The following is a 19,697-nucleotide window of genomic DNA, read 5'->3' as shown; positions in this document are numbered from 1 at the left end:
ACGCACCTATCCCCCTCCAGCCTCTTCCAGAACCTGTGTCCAAGATTGCAGTGAGTGTGTACGACTCTACTGGTTCCACGGGGAAGTCTGTACATTTCTCTTAGACTGTGTGGGCGAGTTTTGAGTCTTGAAGGAACTAACCTGGCTTCACCCGATACAGACTGTCAGCCTCAGCTATTTTAATAAAAGTACTGTTTAGGTATAGGTCTCCTACCCTGTGACAACCAACCTCCATCCACTGGGAAATTAAGCCCTACGTTATTTAACAAATATGTAGTCCCCATTGCTGCCATTGCCAGATCCTTTGGTTTTGATATCATATCATATGCCAGTGATACACAATTGATGACCTGTTTTGATAATAATATGCAGATAAATAAGGAGCAGTTCTCTAACGGCAAGACGACAATTGCAGGCTGGATTGCTACGAACAGCTTACAATTAAATGCTGATAACATGGAGATTATGTTATTCGACAAAGCCCATCTAGCCTGGTCTTCAGACTGGTGGCCGTCCACAAACAACAACGTAGATAAAATAACATATGTGGACTGAATTTAATATATCGATGGTGGATAGCAACACACTCTCCACAGGTGTCGACTCGAAATATTCCACTATCCCTAGCAGCCACATGTTTATACTTTTGTACAAAGCTTGTATGCACTTTTTGCACTAATAGTCACTTTTACTGCGCCATCACTCTCTGGGAGCACCTTACAATTGTTTAACAAAAATTATGAATCAAATTGAAAATTTCAAAAATGTAGTTCAACAAAATTAAATAAATGTATAAGTTTGAGTTAAATGTGTTAAAAGTATTTGTACCTTTATCGTAACACTCTGCCATGGGAGTCAAGGGCTATGCTTCCCCCAAAGGGACAACCTTTTAGATAAATATCGTCCAGCCCAGTTCCCTGGGTTATTGGGTTGCCCCTTTTATTTTTAATGTTCATAAAACCAGGCTTTTATTGCATTGAAACAGTTCGCTAAGTGCAAGACATCGCAGCACGTTACCCTTCTGGGGCCACAGCTTCCACAGCACCCTCCACCAGTTCACAAGGGGGTGGCCACATTGACCTCCCCCGGAACAGCCGGGTCACTTAGCTCCGCCCAACCTGTGTCACCAGCAAATGTACATCTCACCCAGCAGGGCTAATGGTACCCCTACTTCAGGTGTCTTTCACAATCTCTGGTCCGGATTTGCCAAAGTGTGCTGACATGACCGTCTTCGCCAGCGTTCATGCCACATCCCTCTCTGACTTCTGGCTCTCCAAGTCCAGTGTACCATTATGCTGCACCACCACTCGAGTCGTCGAACGCGACTCTCCCTTTCCTCTGTTGTGCCGCTCCCATGCCAATCTCTTCCAGCTTTGCCACTGTGACCATGCTTAGGGCTCCCCAGTTGTTGGTGCCTCCATGAACCTCCTGCCAGTCCCACACCTCCTTGAGAGTTGTGAAGAAGTGGGATTGCCCATCTTTCAGAACTTTGAATTCGTCAAATAAAGGAGCATGTAGGTGAGGCCCATCACCTTAAGTTTTTGTTTAACGCCTCCAAATGTCTGACCCATTGTGGAAAAAAGACAAATAAATTAGCATGGGGAAAAACAGTTTAGCTAAGCATTTACGACTCTGTAAATGTAGAGTATGTAAATGTATGCATATATGTACCCCAGGAAGCTGAGACTGTTTTTCAAAAGAGTACTTCTGGAATTATTTTTGCAGTCAAAATCATTTAGAAATAAATATATGATAGCCGATTAGAATTTTATATGAATTGGTCCACTTATCATAAGATATGAGTCGTAAGTAATATAAAAACATACATCTCATCATAAAAAGTTCAAACCTCGAGAATGGAAGAAAGGTAACATTTGTTTAAGTCAATGCCTGAATGAAACCCCTATTTGTATGGACCATAAACATTGAATGTGTGCAATGTCTCTGTAGTGTGCATTCCTTGGTTAACACGCTGAAGCACCCACAAGTATTCACATCTGACAGCTATTCCAGTGACCGCCACAAAACTGCCTGCTTATCTCCCAAAATCTACAAAATGTGCCTCCAGGCAAAGGTGAAAGTCTCAGCAGTTTCCCAAAATCTAAGTATTGAGGTCTCCATCAATAAGAGCTCCAAAACGAACCGACCTTTTCCCCCCGAGACAGCCAGACATTGGGGCTATTGTTCCTGGGTTATGGGAGGTCAGGTTACTCGCTGACATGGAAAGAAATTTAGAAAGAAATGCTTCAACAGATTCTCTTTGTTGATTACAGAAACCGCTCGTTTATGTTGGGTACAGTAGCTCCCTTATAGGACTCTTTCCAACTGGGCGAGCTACAGCGCAGTATTTCACAGCAAGCTTCTAAGGCACTTGAATATAATAACCATAAATCGAAAAAATCGAACGAGAAAGGTTATTTTCTAAGACGAAGTAATAATTTTCCAATCATTTTCTTACATAAATACTGTCATCTGTATTTATAGGTTGGGTCTTGCTCCTGGTAACTGCTTTCAGAAGTCTGTTTATTTTGGGGGCAGTTTCAGTGGTGTTAAACACCCTTGGGAGGCCTTGGGTGGTGCATAATGCTGTCTGGAGGTCAAGGGGTCACTGGCGGTGTTTAAGGTGGGATAAATTATGGACACATTCCATTGTTTTCAAGGCTTCAGTGGATCAGGAAAGATAAATAAAAATCTGAGCTAAAATGGTTTTGACCTGACCCTTTAGGAAGTGGGCTAACAGAATAAATAAAATGTGTAAGGAGACATGCTGCACACTTGCTGCTGAAGGGTTTTGCCTATGGTTGAAGCATGAAGATGACATGGGTGGTTGCACATAACATGTTTGGAAGGAAGTTCCATTCTTGCCGAGGGTAATGACAGCAACAAAACTGTTGTGTAAGGAAAGCAGTTTTTTGTTGTTTTTTTAGTGTATCTTATATAGCGCGCGGCTACCCCAACGGGGTGTCCCGGCGCTTGCATTGGGAACCCGTCCTGGCTTTTCCCTGTGAGATAACCCGTAATGGGCATCCCCAAGGTGAAAGCCAGGCATCCTGCCGCAGGGGGCCGTAGTGGAGATTAAGCAAGCTATTGCCCAGAGTTGCAGAGCGTGAACCCGTGATTCGAGTAGGCACCGAAGTGAGAATTGTCGAGTCCGTGGACACTTGGGCTCCGACCCTGCCGCGTCGGGAATTGAACCCTGGTCCTGGGTCTGACCTCAGCTTCCAGGTATGCCTCCTCTAACCATTGAGCCACACTTCTCCACAATGGTAGAAAGTGTGGCTCCGCAGTGGTAGAAAGCAGCTCACATTAGCATCGAGTAGACAAAGTCACTCCTAGACACCATCATTCCACCGCATGGCCAGGGAAGAGTAAATTATATGGTCAGGAAATGGTTGATGGAATGTTTTTTTATTTTATTCGCAAAAAATTGATTAGTGGGTTGAACATCGCCTGGCCACCGTTGAATTTACTATATCCATGCACTTTTGTGTAAGACATTGCTTTCCTCCAAATTGATTTGTTTTTGGAACAAATTCAATGTAATTTTTAAAGACTTTAGAATTGGTTGTTCTTTGTGGCTTGAAAGTCTACTTTGCCATTCTCTCCTGCCTTTGTGATTTTTGGTTAAAAGGGGGTGAACCGTAATTTACAGCAAAGCAATTTTTGTGGAATATGTACTCATCTCACATATGGATGAATTAAACTTCATCTGCGCTACACTGGATTTTGAAACATAAGGGTGGCATGGGTCTGTGAAATAGCCACAATGTCACACAATTGATGCAAAAACATTTATATCTATACAGCGGATAAAGTGTATGTTACAATGCCTTGCTCGGTGCATAATTAACAAGCACTGTGCCAACCGTATGAAATGTACAAGAGCACCATGTTTAGTGCCTCTGCATGCATGTAAGCAAAAACATTTGAATACGAAATTTTGGTCTGCTTCACTACACAAGTATGGACATGAATTCATTCTTTCATGATCCTCTTTCATCTGAAAGTGGCACATGAGGGTGGCCTGGTTTCATGTGGTCCTGGGGCAAACATGGACCGGCATCTGAATGGTTTTAAAAATATATGTTGGTCAAGTCAATGATCTAGGGTCTGATTAGACTTTAATGAGCTTTAATCCCTCTCCTGAAAGGATACATTGATCTAAGGGGAATACACTTCATTGTGAAAATCATTACTTAGAAGAGTGAAAATGTGGGCCACTACTTCACGCCAATAACATATTTCATCTTGTGGTAGAAAGAGGCAAATGTGTGGTTTTAGTCACAAATGTGTGCACTAATTTTTTCTCTTCTTGATCCACATTGCTCCACTTTCATCCAGAATTTAAAAAATTATCTTTTTCTGATGAAGCTCAGAATATCTTCAAAATGTGGTGAAGATAAGAGCAGTGAGCAGTGTTTTTGTCACTTACAACCAAAGTCTGTTAGAGAACTAGATAAGCTGCAATATTTTAGTGAATTGCTTCCACCATCCACATCTTCTAGATATCTGTAAAGCAATTCAGAGTGTGTAAATAAATGCTTCATGAAAATTTGGTGCACTATTTATGAAGCAGCAAGTAGTTAAGCTGCCCTAAATGGCCATCTACGTAGGATCATAAATGCATTCCTCTACGACCACTTTCCTACACACATATTGTGGGACATTGAGATCAGATGTTTCCCCAGCATGCACCTTATATGATATTTTTTATATCTTTGGGATTTCAAGCTCCAATAATTTATTCACTTATTTATGCATTATCTTGAAAATACAACACAAATACCACATTATAAATGCCAAACGATTGCTAATATTAGTGCTGTGTTTGGACTGCATATTTATGGCCTAATTTCATTATTTACTGTGCTGACATGTAGAAACAACAATAACAATACTTCATTATTACGGAATTTCCCAAAAAGTCATTTGTATGTATTTCTAAAAATCATAACATAAAAATCTTCATGACGAATTACATGAAAATATAATTCAGATTGACAACAGCCATATTGTCCATTTGCATAAATTATTGCAAATCACCATTTTGATGAAAAACAACTCAATTCTCTGGCTAAAAAGACCATTAAGGCACGATTTAGAGAAGGATTTCGCTACAATTTACATGTTGGATTGCATACCTATAACACTTTGGGGTCAAGTTGCATCTATTCAGATTAAACTGATGAGAGGAATATTTATCTCGAGGAGAGCACAAAACCACATACAGTGACATAAACAATGCATTACCAATTATTTCTCTTGTAAAGTGAATGGTAAATTATTAAGTATACATTTGCTTACAGAGTTCTAATTTCAAAGCTGTCAAACTCAGGATCTAAGGTAAATTCCCCTTGTGCCATTAAGATTACTGTGTTAATCCTCTATGAATACCATCTTCTTGCCATCAATCGGCGCACCGGCAAAATCACGTGGATTCTTTAATGTGTTTCACTGATATGACATCGGTCTTATGCCGTGGATTCCTTATTCCATTAAGGGTCTCTGCTAGCATCTTGCGTTGTTTTTTCCTGTTCCTGTAGGGTAGCAATCCTAGCGCAGGGACACTCCTACTGGAGCAATCTGAGCCCCTTAAAAACTGCTAACATAACATACATAATCTCTCACTGTCGAACAGAATAGGTAAAACAGGATTTTCCAGTTTTGCTTATGTAATTCATTACCTGTAACTCCTTACTTTGAAATGTAGAGAATATGGCCAGTCCGGGGCTTGGTGATTTTACCATTCTGGTTGCCTGGGATTTAGAATTATTGCCTGTATAATCCTTTTTTATTGGATGTTGTTAAGAACTTTCTCTTCAAGGGTTCATCGTCTTGATCTTGGTGCCTTGTATTTGTATGGATTTCTTTCTTACTTCATTAAAACTGATGGCCATATTTTGTAGGCAGAGGTTTGGTTTTCTACCATGGTGAGTTGATAGGGCGGGTGATTGTTACACACATAGACATTTTCCCAACAATTTTGATTCTCCAAATTCCCCATTTTTTGTGTGGGACTTAATTCCACCCCATGACTTTTACAACGTAATTAAACACCCAAAGCAACAATTGCATGCATCTATGCTCCAGGCCATCAGCATGCTGGTAATGTGTATAATCTTTCAATGTTTACGTTTCACTTTTGGGGTGGAGCCTCTTCTAACTACACATAAAAAGATAGGAATGAAGGCTGCATGAGTGAAAGGATCTTGAGGACTGGAAACATTCTGCCTTATTAGTGCCAAGAAATCAACCAGTGAACGAGCGTTCTACTAACCTTTCTAACATAACATAACATAACATAACATAACATAACATAACATAATGGTATATCCCCATGAGTACTGTTACATTAGTAGACTCCATTTTAAATTTGTTCATAATTCTATTCTATGACTCCCAGTTCTATTTGACTGTTTTTGTAAAGTGTATTTTTAGTCTGAGTATTATATGAACATATTAAATGAGATGTTACAAACAATCTCCTTTTTTTACAGGTAGTGTTTGCTTTGAACCAAACCTTGCTTCAACATGAAAGTCTTAGAGAAGGTAGCTTTCAAGCCCCTTACACAACAGAAGACCTGATCAAGCACTATAACTGTGGGGATCTGAATGCTGTGATATTCAACCATGATACGTCTCAGGTATGGAAACAGAAACAGGACTATAAAATGTGTAAGCATTTCTAATGGGATGAAAGCAAACTCTTACGTTTAAGAATTTAAGGTTTAACATTTTTCATATTTGGCTTGATTCTATGACGTTTCAACCCAGGACAAGTATGGTAGTCATTTTGTCTTTGATCCATCTATCATCACTTTATTTTAAAGAAATTATTTCATGTTATACAAAAACTGCTATTAAAAAGAGTGAGTGGCGATTATGACATAATAAAACTGCATTGAAACTCCTGAATAGGTGTGCATGATGTTAGTTTCTTAATTTATATATCTAGTGCTATTATCCGAACACCCCAATGAATCATTATGTGTTTATATATTAAAATATATGACATAATTGGGCATCTTTCTACTTCTTCTGACTTATGCTGTCTCTGCACCAACCCTCACACACTTCCTAATAAGACGAGCTATTTATAAAGATTTGTTGGGTTCCATTTTTTGCAGATGTTAGTGATTTGTGCGAACCACATAGTGCACCTTTCAAGATAACAGCACTTGAAAGTTTATAAAAGGGATCAGTGAACCATGCAGCAACAACAAGTAAACTTACACAGTTACATTGTGAGCAACACATTTTTTTTAATAGGTCTAAGGAATGGGGTGTATTCAGCAGAAACTTTATTTTTTTTTCAGTTTTGCAATAGGATCCAACTGTCAATACATTATTCTAGTTATCATTTGAAATCTGTAGTGTGCCTGCTGTAAATCAAGAGTTAATTATTTAGCATGTGTTTTTGTCTGTGGTCAAGTAGGGCCCTGAAATAGGTTAAGAGCAATAGACAAAGTCTTTTAAAGCTGATTTGAAAAACAACACCCTGCATTACAAAAACATGCATTGTTCGAATTCAGCAACCCATTTATCACCCCTAGAAGCATTTATTATGTGGTATTTCACCTAATAAAAGATCTAAAGGGAATCGACCTACTACTCACCAGCTACATTCCATGGGCCAGCATTTGGCAGTTGGCCCTCTTGTTAGCGAGCAGAAGGACGCTCTTTCCGCGTCCTAGCGGCAAAACTCTGGAACTTCCTCCGGTGCACATCCGCAGCATTAACAACTACATGGTATTTCGCAAGGCCATTAAAACTCATCTTTTTCCTATACTATGGGCTCTGTCCCTCACAGTATCCGCCCAACTACTGCTACAGTTAGCGCTGGGACGCCCCTTTGCTGGGGCAGCTGTGCGCTCAATAAAACCTGTAACATAACATAATATACCAACGTATGAAGAATCATATTGACATGTGGCTACACTTTTTAAGGGCCTTATTACAATATCGGTCGGTGGGTCGTAGCGCCAACCACTGTTGCAGCAGTCAGGAGACTGCCCAACAAGCAATCAGTGGTCTGACTGCTGCATTATGATGCGTCCGGCAGGCTGACTGTTGCAAAGTGCTCCTTTACACAGCGGCTTCTGCTGCAGCCCAGGAAAAACAGCAGCAGCACAAGCCGCCATGTAAAGGAGCTCTTCCTGCACCGCCAAGTACTGTGTGCCATGCACCATATGGTGCATGGCACACGGTACATGGTGGTGTGTGAGGGCACTACATGTGCCCCCTGGGCCACTTTATAGTGATGAAATCAGTTTCCGACAGCCTTTTCATGGCGGTCTTTCGAACATGAAAAGGCGGCCGGAAAGGAAAATTGTAATCTGAGGGCAGTGCCTGCTTCGGAATCGCCTCAGTTAGGGATTGTGATTCCGACCGCTGCCCCAATGAAATCACTGGTGCTGTTGGGGACGTTGGTCTTCTCCTCAACAGTTTAGAGTCCAACCACCTGAATTGTAATCCTGCGGTCAGACTAAAGGGCTGTTGGTCTGACCGCCACCGGTGGTTTGTTGCTGGCAGTACGACCCACATCGTAACCAGGCCCTTAGTGGCCATAGCATTATTTAATAATTAAGAATCTGAATTTTATAAAAACCTGTAGAGTGTTCCTGGTGCTCAGTTCCCTTTCCATTCATTTTCATTACTGGCCCCCAAATATTGAATTTGCTTCCTGGTCCTAACTACTCTGGTCCCACCTAACTTTCTTCAGGGTCAGACCTATTAGCTTTGCCTACACTTGTTTACGTGTGAGGTGGCCTGGCTAAGTGCCCAGTAATGGCTCCTGACAGTGCTTCAAAGAGAAAAATATATATGTCCAGGTAATCACCAGCCCAGATTACTTGTTGCGACTAAGATGTGCTAGTGCTCTCCCATTAAATGCATTGATCCCCTACTTAGAAGTGTAAATAGTCTGCAGGGGTTTAAAGCAAGCTGCAACGCAGCGGGCATCCAAGCATTCAGAGTCCCCCTAACCCTTCTTGGAGGTTCCATTCAGTCCAAGGTCAATGAATGTCTGTGAGATGTGGGAGAGTCATTGGCCCCTCTTCGCATTCCGCAGGGGGAGTGCATTATTTTGCATTAAGTGACTGATCGTCTGGGGGAACATCCTCTTCAACGCGGATGTTACCCCGCAGGGCTTTTACGACGCGTCCTTTACAACGCAAGTCGTAACCACGACTTGCGCTGGAGGGCGCTAAACGATAAAGAATAGTATATTTACTATTCCAACACCTTCCCTACTATCCACTGGGACTGGTGATAGAATAGTAAATTATACTATTTACTATCTGCGCCCAACAACGCAAGTCGTTGTAACGACATGCGTTGTAAAAGACGCGTTGTAAAGGCACGCGTTGAAACGGTACCCGTTGTACTGTCATACATCCATCATCTGTCTTTTAAGTGAAAGATATACCATTATCCCGACCCTGTCAGGGTAAAGGACTCTTGCTCGTCAGTTGCACCGCAGATAGTGGGATGCTTTGAGGCACCCTCTCCACATTCTGCAGGGTGCCAAATAATTACTTGTTTGACGAATAGTATTTTTAGGTTTTCTGCAAAGCTGGGCTCCAGGCTGGTTAAGGAGATGACAACAATTTATAGGGCAAGGGTTTTATTGATTGCAACATATAGGGCCGGTATTTGGGGTTATCACAACCTCCCGATATTGCAGACCGAGGAAAATGGTTTCCTCAAACGCCTTCTCAGCCTACTCACTGCGGCTTCTTCAGAGATTATACACAAAGAAGTGGGGCTACAGTATCTCACTGATATAGTTGCATCTCGACCATTATTGCACCAGCACACCGTATGGCCTAAGGAGGAAACCAATTTTACTAAATCAATCATTTTAGACTGTTTTACTTTGGGTAATGCAATTAAGATCCCTTGGTTAAGTTATATTAGTTCACAGTACAGCAAATTATTTAAGATCTCAGTACGGTTTAACCCCCCCCCCCCCCCCCCCGCCCCCCCAGGTATCTATACTGAGGAAGTTTTTCATTAGAGAATTTTTTATGAACCACAGGAGGGGAACTCACTTGTCTGCCAACGCAGGAAACCAATTGTAAAATTGTATTTAACACTTACTTCAAACATAGGCTGTCTAGATTATTTAACAATCGTATGCATTGTTTTGTATTAGTTAGATTAAGATTGGGAATTATCCACCATTTAGTGGCTTTCCCCAACCAGAAAATGTGTCCTCAAGCCACGATCCCCTGCCCATGTGATGGGCAGAGCAGGCAGACCACCATGCACTTTATGCTGTTTTGCGGGTTTTATTCAGGTTTTAGGAATTATTATTTAAAACCACTTTTGCTTGCGTATGGAGTGCACCTTGCTGCAATAAAATATCTGTCCGAACTCAACAACGCTAGGGTTTGTCTTAACAATGCACTTTTTATTGTAAATGCTTTTAATGCATCCAAAATTATTATTGTATTGATGTCGCAACAACTCCCTGACGTCTTTTATGAATTTGTGTTGCCTCTTTTATAAAATGTTATGTGCTTTAAATGAGATTCATTCTGGCCCCATGTCGCAGGCTATGCGCCATCTGCTCCGTCTTCCATTACTTGATTTTTTTTATAGGTAATTTACTTAGTTTAAACATATGTGATCAATGTTGGCCCCACGTTGTACATCAAATGTTATCTGTTTTTTTTTATGCTTAATGCAATTAGTTTCGATGTATGTATACTTTATGGTTGTTTTATGCATACCGAATAAAGATTTCGAACTGAACTGACTAGTAGTTCAACCACTTTCCGGTAGTAAGTAGTTGCACTTATGGTATCTGATCCTATACAAATACATGATTGTTGATCAATTGCTAGGGAAATGGATAATCGAAGGGCGAGAGAGCATATGTGGACCTTATAAAAGGTTACTATCTTAATCTAGCGTGTGTGGTGAGTGATTCAGGACCCTTCTGATTGTTCTTTGATGAGCTTTGGCACAGAGCTGGTAGAATCGGCCGAGTTGCAGTGGGCTGATGCTGTATTTTAATAAAGTTATAGTTCTGATAGTCACACTTACTTTAATTCATAGAAGGGCATAATTGTAAGTCCTTTGTGTCCAATCCAGTGTTCCTCAAGCTGCCTCTGCATGTATTGTGTAGTCGAGCTATGAACCAAAATAGCCAGAGAACAATTCCGAATGACTAATGTTAGATTTGTCTTCTTTCAAAATGCAAGTAGGTGATGACAATTCCGCTGCTGTTGTAGAACTGTACTGTGTGTTCACTCTTAGAATATTCAGCCACATTACAAACCAATAAATGCACAGCACTGTAATGCGGATGTGTGGTTTGTTGTCTCAGGATCATAATCTGGCACTTTACAACCTTTGATGTTTTTATGTGAGTGCTGTGCAGTGCCAGTGTGTCTATGACTCAGCCCTGTGCCACCCATCTACAGCTTTGTCATATAGAGACCCCACCTGTATCTCATTTACCCAGGGAAAGAGTGGGGTTGCATGTGTTTTCTTTCGGTTGTTTTGCTTGCCTGCTTGGCCCATACTGATTGAAAAGCTTTGCGAAGAATGTACATCCACAAAGGCTAATTATACGTCTTCTTGAGTCCTTTGTTCGTAATCCTACTCAAAACAGAAGACTTTAGAAAATCCCCAGTTTATATTTCAAGAGGAAATGAAGTATGGAAAGGATAATTAACTTCTAAAGCGTATATCAATTAGGATTTGTATAGCCTCTTGTTGCCAGTCCACATTATTCACGATAGCTAAAACATTATTCAGAATGTATGCTTTTCAGAGACTTGGGTAAACGTGTATCATTTGAATTGTGCATCTAAAGTGAATGTCTCTCAAAAAGAGATCAGTACTTGCTAATATATGAGGAGACTGTCTAAAAAGGAACACTTCATGGAAACATATTGTCTGATTATGCCATACAATTGTAATAAGTCATGTAGTGTGTGTTTCAGGTATTAAAAATTCACTCACCTTCTTGTTCACATCAAAATGATGGCAACTGTATTTTCTATAAAGTTCCTGCGAATTGTAAAATAATGTTTTTTTCCATCTGTCAAAATTTTTTATTTGAAGTTTTTTTCTGTTTTGTCATGGCTCAGTGATAAATAGTTATTGCCTTTAATCTCAAATGTGCCGCAGAGTGCTCCTGCAAAAATTCCCTTGATAACAGTCCAACATTTGAGGTTATATGTGTGTATGTGGAGATAAGGAAAAGAAGAGATGAGTGAGGAAGAGGTATAGAGACAAAATAGAGTGAGTGATAGAGTTAGTGTGTGAGAAAAATAGGGATGTGATAGAGGAGCTCTACCAATTTTAGCTGAGACTCCTTAAAAAGATTGCACTCCCAAGAAAGCTAGAAGGTTTCCCTCACATCTTCCTTGATCTAAACATTAACAATTACATATTTCCTTGATAACAATAAGACAACGATTGACCATTAGCATCAGCATTTGATTATGCTCAATACTCATAGGGGGTATTCACATCACACCTCTAACTCACATTAAAAGAATCTGATTCATCCCATAAATTAGATAGAGCATGTGTTGACCTGCAGAGGTATCTGTTACTCATTACAAGCAGTAGACCACTCTCGATTGGGTCAGTAGGCCGACTATGAGTAATGGAAACCACATTTCAAGATGGCGCCCATAGGAATACTGGAAGGTGCCCTCCCTACCTTCCCATGGTAAACACAAAAAATGCCATATAAATGGGAAACAAATATGGCGACGGCTTAGATGCCAAATGCACTTAGTAGGAGATTTAACCCATGTATAAAAGTAGGATCCTTATGTTATTTTGGAACAACCCGAGTTTTTGCTTATTTGAAGCTGGTATTATTCCGTTTTGGAGTCTCTTAAACCTAAATAATATACCTCGCAATCGGGGTGCTCCTACTGAGTTAGGCCTCACGGATAAGCGCTAACTCGCAGCTGAGCATTACATATGATGTATCTTATTACTTTTGATTTGACCATACGAGATGACACAATATCATACTAGGAATAACTATAAATTGATCATATGTAATAGATCCTGTCCCGATCGTGGATCTACCATGATACTACGTTTAGTCTCTACGTACAAGACTTTAGCTCTCCTGTGCTCACAAACTTTTTATTTAATTGTACTCAAATACCTGTAATGAATCACATCTCTCATGAATATGCGGTACCCACAAATGATCATGTGAGACATACAATGTAGACCATATATCTGACATTTACTGGAGTACTTGAGTATGGCGATACTCACTTTCTGGTAGTGTCCACTTACAAATAATCACAGAAAAATTACTTTATATTGACTGCAGACGTCAACAGACTGACTTTGTTGTTTAAAAGGTATGACTTGAGGTAATTATTGATTTATATCAGGCTATTTAAGCTCTTATATATTTCACATATTTGGATATATGAAATAGAGCATCAATTGGTCTGTTCACCATCACACAATGCTGATAATGAATTTATTAAATATATGGAAAACTATAAAATCTTCACTTCTACTGACCCTGTTCAAATGTCATTCTAATATCAGGCACCCACAAATGAGACACTTAGAATTCTTCTACCACTTGGTCTCTGATGTCTGTTACCAATATCTGTTGAATCTGTTAGCTCTCTCTTTCAGACACTCACTGCTTCCTTTCCTAGGGAACTGAGGCCTAGATGTAGGTAATAGCAAATTACCGAATGGTAAATACCGAATTTTACCGATTCGATATTTACTAATCGGTAATTGCTATGTAGGAAAAAAATTCGGTAAAAATACAGAATCGGTAAGATTCGGTAATTACCGATTCTGTAATTACAGAATCAGTATTTGCCATTGATTCCTATGGGCTTCAAGGCCCATAGGAATCAATGGCCAATACCGATTCTGTAATTACAGAATCGGTAAAAATACCGAATTTGCAAGGGGGACAGGGTGTCACTTTGACACCCGGTTGCCCCCCTGTTACTGGCGTGTGTGCCATGTGGCACACATACATGCCCTTCGGGCATGTATGTGACATCATGTCAACCAAACCAACTCACTCCACTGATTTTATTCTTGATCTTTTCTTTCATTGTCACCAACAATGCAATGCACACCACTCATATCCCTGGACGGAACTGGACTGACCACCTGATCATCTTTATCTACCTGCTCGAACCTCCAACAAACCAAGTTCAAGCTTCTCTTGCACCCTGCTAAATCCATGTCTTATAGTAACCCCATCTAAACAACTTAACAGCTTTTTTGAAAACCATGTAAAGTCGCTTGCTCCTTCTAAAAACAAAAATGTGCATGCCAAGATCCATAGAACCAACATCCTCCGATCTCACTGCCATCAAATGTTCCATCTGCAGACAAAAAAGAAAACTGAAGTGGATGATGGCTGGATGTGGATGGGGGAGTGAATAGATGAATGGCAGAGGACCGTAATTAGCAGTGTGGATGGATGGTATAGTAGTTCGTTGGTGGATGGCAGAGTGGATGGATGGTAGAGTGGATGAATGGAATAATAGCAGAGTGGATGGATTGCTAAGTGAATGGATAGATGGATGGTAGAGTGGATGGAGGGATGTCTCAGTGGATTGATGGATGGATTGGAGAATGACTGAATGATGAATGACAGAATGTAAAGGCGAAAAAGCAGAAATCAGTAGGTAGGTGAAAGGTGAAAGGATGAATAAATATATGCTTGGATGTAAAACACAAGGGAGCTGTTCTAGGGTCGGGTGGGCTCACCTGCTTTACTTAGTTGGTGCCATCAGAGGTTTATTTCAAAGTGGGGGGGGGGGGGTATGTTTATTTTCTGACTACTCCCTTGGCTAGACCTCTGCTACCTTTGACATCATAAATCATCTCACCTTTATACACACCATGAAGTCTCAAATGGGATTCACTGGCAATGTATTTCAGTGGTTATTGTTCTAACTTTCCCACACACACCACATCAGTTCAGTCCAAGCCGCTCCTGGACACATCCATGGACCTTTCTCTTGCTACTCCTGCAAATTCAGCGGCACCAACTGCATCTCCGCTACGACCACACCACAGATTCACGACCCCAACCACCTACAATGCATCCTTCTCAACACCCGCTCGGTCCACAGACACGCCATTGACCTATGGAATCTACTAGACACCATCTCTCCGGACGTCGCCTTCCTTACAGAAACATGGATGAACGCTTCCTCCGCCCCAGACATCACCATTGCCATCCCTGAAAACTATAAGATCACACGCAAGGACCGTACCGGCCACACGGGAGGAGGAATCGCTATCGTCCATAAAAAATCTATCCGCATCTCAACCAGCTCGGACGCCAACCTCGCCAACTCCGAACACCTTCACTTCCAAATCCACATCGACCCCAAGACCACACTCAGAGGCACCCTCCTCTACAGACCACCAGGACCCCGCGCAAAATTCAGCGAAGACATCGCGGACTTCGTCACTCCACACGCGCTTCCCTCCAAAGACTACATCCTTCTGGGAGACCTCAACTTTCACCTTGAAAAGAGCAACGACCGCAACACCACCACCCTCTTGGACAACCTCGCCAACCTCGGACAAAAACAACTAGTCACTTCCCCCACCCACATCGCAGGTCACACACTCGACCCCATCTTCACCTCCAGCAATCATGTCTCCTTCAGCCACACTACGGATCTCCTCTGGACTGACCACAGCCGCGTTCACTTCACCTACAACAAACCAAAACCCACCAACAACCTCCAACCAACTCTGCAAAGAAACTGGAACAAAATCACCACCGACCAGATCTCCTCATCGCTCCTTCTAAACACCCCAGCCCACTCTTCTAACCCAAACCAAGCCGCCGCCAACCTCACCCTATGGTTATCCAACACCGCCGACACCCTAGCACCACTGAAAAAACGTCAAAGCAAACCTGGCAGCAAGAAGGCCTCATGGTTCAACGATGACCTTAAGAAGTCCAAGAAACTCTGCCGCTCCCTTGAAAAGGCCTGGAAAAAAGACCCAACCTCTAGCACCAAAGACGCCTTCAAAAACGCCACCCGCACTCACCACCAACTTATCCGAAAGGCCAAGAAAACAGCATTCAAGGATCGACTCGACAACAACGCCCACAACAGCAAGGAACTTTTCAACATCGTCAAGGAATTTTTCAACCCCTCGGCCAATTCCAACGACATCACCCCCTCCCAAGCCCTCTGCAACTCCCTAGCCTCATTCTTCCACAACAAGATTGCAGACATCCACAACAGTTTCGACAACCAACCCGGAGACCAACCCACCCAACAATCTGCTGAACACTCTCCCCCCGTGAACACCCTTAACGACTGGAACCCAATCTCCACTGAGGACACCATCCGCCTGATGAACTCCATCCACTCAGGATCCCCCACAGATCCATGTCCTCACCACATCTTCAACAAAGCAGACTCCGTCATAGCACCGCACCTCCGAGACGTCATCAACTGCTCCTTCAACTCCGCCACCTTCCCGGAAGACTGGAAACACGCTGAACTCACCGCCCTCCTGAAAAACCCACAGCGGACCCCACCGAACTCAAAAATTACCGCCCCATTTCGCTCCTTCCATTCCCGGCCAAAGTCATCGAGAAAGCCGTCAACAACCAGCTCGCCGCTTTCCTCGAAGCCAACAAATCCCTCGACTCCTCACAATCTGGCTTCCGAGCAAAACACAGCACTGAGACCGCCCTCATCGCAGCAACAGACGACATTCGAACCCTACTGGACAACGGAGACACAGTCGCCCTCATCCTCCTCGACCTCTCTGCAGCATTCGACACAGTCTGCCACAACACCCTGTTACAACGCCTCAATAACATCGGAATACAAGGAAAAGCACTTGAATGGATCACCTCGTTCCTCACCGGAAGAACCCAGAGAGTCCGCCTCCCACCATTCAAGTCCGAGGCCACTGAAGTCATCTGTGGCGTACCACAAGGATCCTCACTCAGCCCCACCCTCTTCAACGTATACATGAGCCCCCTCGCGGCCATCGCCCGCCAACACAACCTCAACATCATCTCTTACGCGGATGACACTCAACTAATCCTTTCTCTCACCAATGACCCCAGCACCGCCAAAACTAACCTACACGAAGGAATGAAAGAGGTTGCCGAATGGATGAAACAAAGCCGTCTGAAACTGAACTCAGACAAAACAGAAGTCCTCATCTTAGGCACATCCCCCTCTGCATGGGACGACTCTTGGTGGCCGGAAGCCCTTGGAAAAGCACCCATCCCGACAGACCACGCACGGAACCTAGGCGTGATCCTTGACTCTTCACTTTCAATGAACAGACAAGTCAGCGCCGTATCCTCATCCTGCTTCAACACTCTTCGCATGCTCAGGAAAACATTTCGCTGGATCCCCACCGAAACAAGGAAAACAGTCACCCATGCTCTAGTCACGAGCCGACTGGACTACGGAAACACCCTCTACGCAGGTACTACCGCTAAACTCCTGAAGAAACTCCAACGAATCCAAAACGCCTCAGCCAGAATCATATTAGACATCCCGCGCAATGAACACATCTCTGATCACCTGAAAGACCTCCACTGGCTACCCGTCAATAAGAGAATCACTTTCCGTCTGCTAACCCACGCACACAAATCACTCTACGACATCGGACCAGAATGCCTCAACTCACGACTGTCCTTCTACACCCCCCCCCCGCCAACTACGTTCTTCCAGCCAAGCCCTCGCCACTGTACCTCGCATCAACAAGTCCACCATGGGAGGCAGTTCCTTCTCATACCTGGCTGCTAAAACATGGAACTCACTCCCCGCGTACCTTCGCCTCACCCAGAACCACCTAGCATTCAGAAAGCAACTTAAAACGTGGATATTTGACAAGTAATCCTCCTCCCCTTTTTCAGCCCCTTTGACCCTCTGGGTAGGTAGTGCGCTATATAAATTCTCTGACTTGACTTGACTTGACATACTCTTCCACTAGGGGTCTACTCTTCGGTAACAGTCCTAGAATTCCTCAATATGCCAATTACCACACCTCTACTTGAAGGTCTTCTGCCTCAAACATTTCCTGCACCTTATCTTGACCTGGATGTCCCACACCTACAAGAAGCCCAACACCATCAACACAAAGTACACGTTATTTGCCAACAACAAGTAAGAAATAGTACAAATCTGGCTCAATGAGATGCAACTTACAGTTTTTTTTCAACCCCATATTTTACCCAAATCTAAGTCACTTGGATTCACTGTAGACAGCAACCTAATCCTCAAAAAAAAACATTGCTAAGAAAACAAAGAGCCCTTGGTATCAACTTTCTCTACTAAAGAAATAAAACCATTCCTCGGAGATAATGGCTTTGAAACTGCCTTTCAAGTACTTACACTTTGGCATTTGGATAGTCGAAGCACCCTGCTCCATAACCTCCCAATTTTCACCCTGGCCCCCTTTACATCCCACATGCCACATCACATCTCATCCAGGGCCGTAGGAAATACAGTGACATCACCCCATCTTGATAGAACCTCCCTCCTTACCTTTGCTGGCCCGAACCATTTTTTTTTTTTTTTGTAAGACGTTTATTAGTGTTCAAAAGTGCAGTACATATAGCAAAGCCTACAACCCTGCGGGCCGGCTGCAAAAAGACAGTAGATCTCGAGGGTGAGGGTCTGCAGGGGAGGGTGTGCTGTTGCGCCCCACTTGTCTCTGGCATGTTAAACTTCAGGTATTACGGTCACAATACTTTCGTTCAGCCAATAAACAGTTCCATAAGTGACGTCTTATTTTACAATTTTTCTAGAACTAAACCATGAATTCAGCAAACGAAACAGAACAGTTCGTATCGGCGTGTCCCAATGTCGCTTTCACGGCTGCGCCGCGTCGTGTCTGTCCTGCTTGCACGGTGCTAAAAGAAGACCCCTCTATACGGTGCAGTGTACACTGATAATGTGTCAGTATATTAGTGGGTCAGTGGTGCGCAAATAAACGCGGACTTGAAATGGGACAGCTCCTGTGGGCCGTGGTGCCTCGCCGGTGCTGGCCCGAACCATATTCAAAACTAATTTCATCCATTACAAGCCTGTCATGACTTGCACACCCTCAACATTTTTGCAGTGGAAATATACTAAACTATATGTAGTTACCCATGCAGCTATTTTGCTCAGCAATGATTTAATCAGGATATCTTCATAGCGAGTAATTTAAAACTCAATATTCCGATACCCTAGGTATGTTACATTGGTCTGTTATGTTCTTTTGATGCATATATGCGACCTACCGGTTAAATAAATTAAGACTTTTATTCTTGTTGACGTCTTCACCATTGAAATTGAAAAGGAGAGAAAGTCATTTTTAAATATTGTTGAGCAATATGCACTTCCTCAAAGAAAAAAGTTGCCCAAACTAAGTTTGAACCAGAACCCTTTGGAACAGGGCACCTTTGGCAGTAAGCTACCTTACTTGCTCGCATTTCATCATTACTGGAAGAAAACGGTTTCCCAGTAGACTGCCCACCAGCCATAAAATATATAAACAACCCAATTAATTGAAAGCATTCGTGAAATGGAAAGTCTTATGCGTCTACCATATTTGTTCCACTCCTGTGCCAGCGCCAGTGGGCGATGCAGTGTCATTCAGGATAACTTAACGAGACGCCTGGGCATGAAATGCACTCCCAATGCCCTGGCATATCTCGGTCTCCCCAGCTCTGA

The 19,697-nt window shown here is 42.5% G+C and overlaps 1 protein-coding gene across 1 annotated transcript in view; it reads left to right on the top strand.

The window, feature by feature from the left end:
- Positions 1-19,697, top strand: part of LOC147747152 (metalloprotease TIKI2-like) — a 580,526-nt gene that overhangs the window by 296,441 nt on the left and 264,388 nt on the right. The window contains exon 3 of the mRNA XM_086952399.1: positions 6,498-6,644. Coding sequence (XP_086808525.1) covers positions 6,498-6,644 — 147 coding nt within the window. The remainder of the gene's footprint in view (positions 1-6,497; positions 6,645-19,697) is intronic.

This window comes from Lissotriton vulgaris, chromosome 1_1 (assembly GCF_964263255.1).
Source record: "Lissotriton vulgaris chromosome 1_1, aLisVul1.2, whole genome shotgun sequence".
NCBI classification, from domain to species: Eukaryota; Metazoa; Chordata; class Amphibia; order Caudata; family Salamandridae; genus Lissotriton; species Lissotriton vulgaris.
Note: the sequence above shows the minus strand (reverse complement) of the source record. Positions and strands in the feature narration are given on the sequence as shown.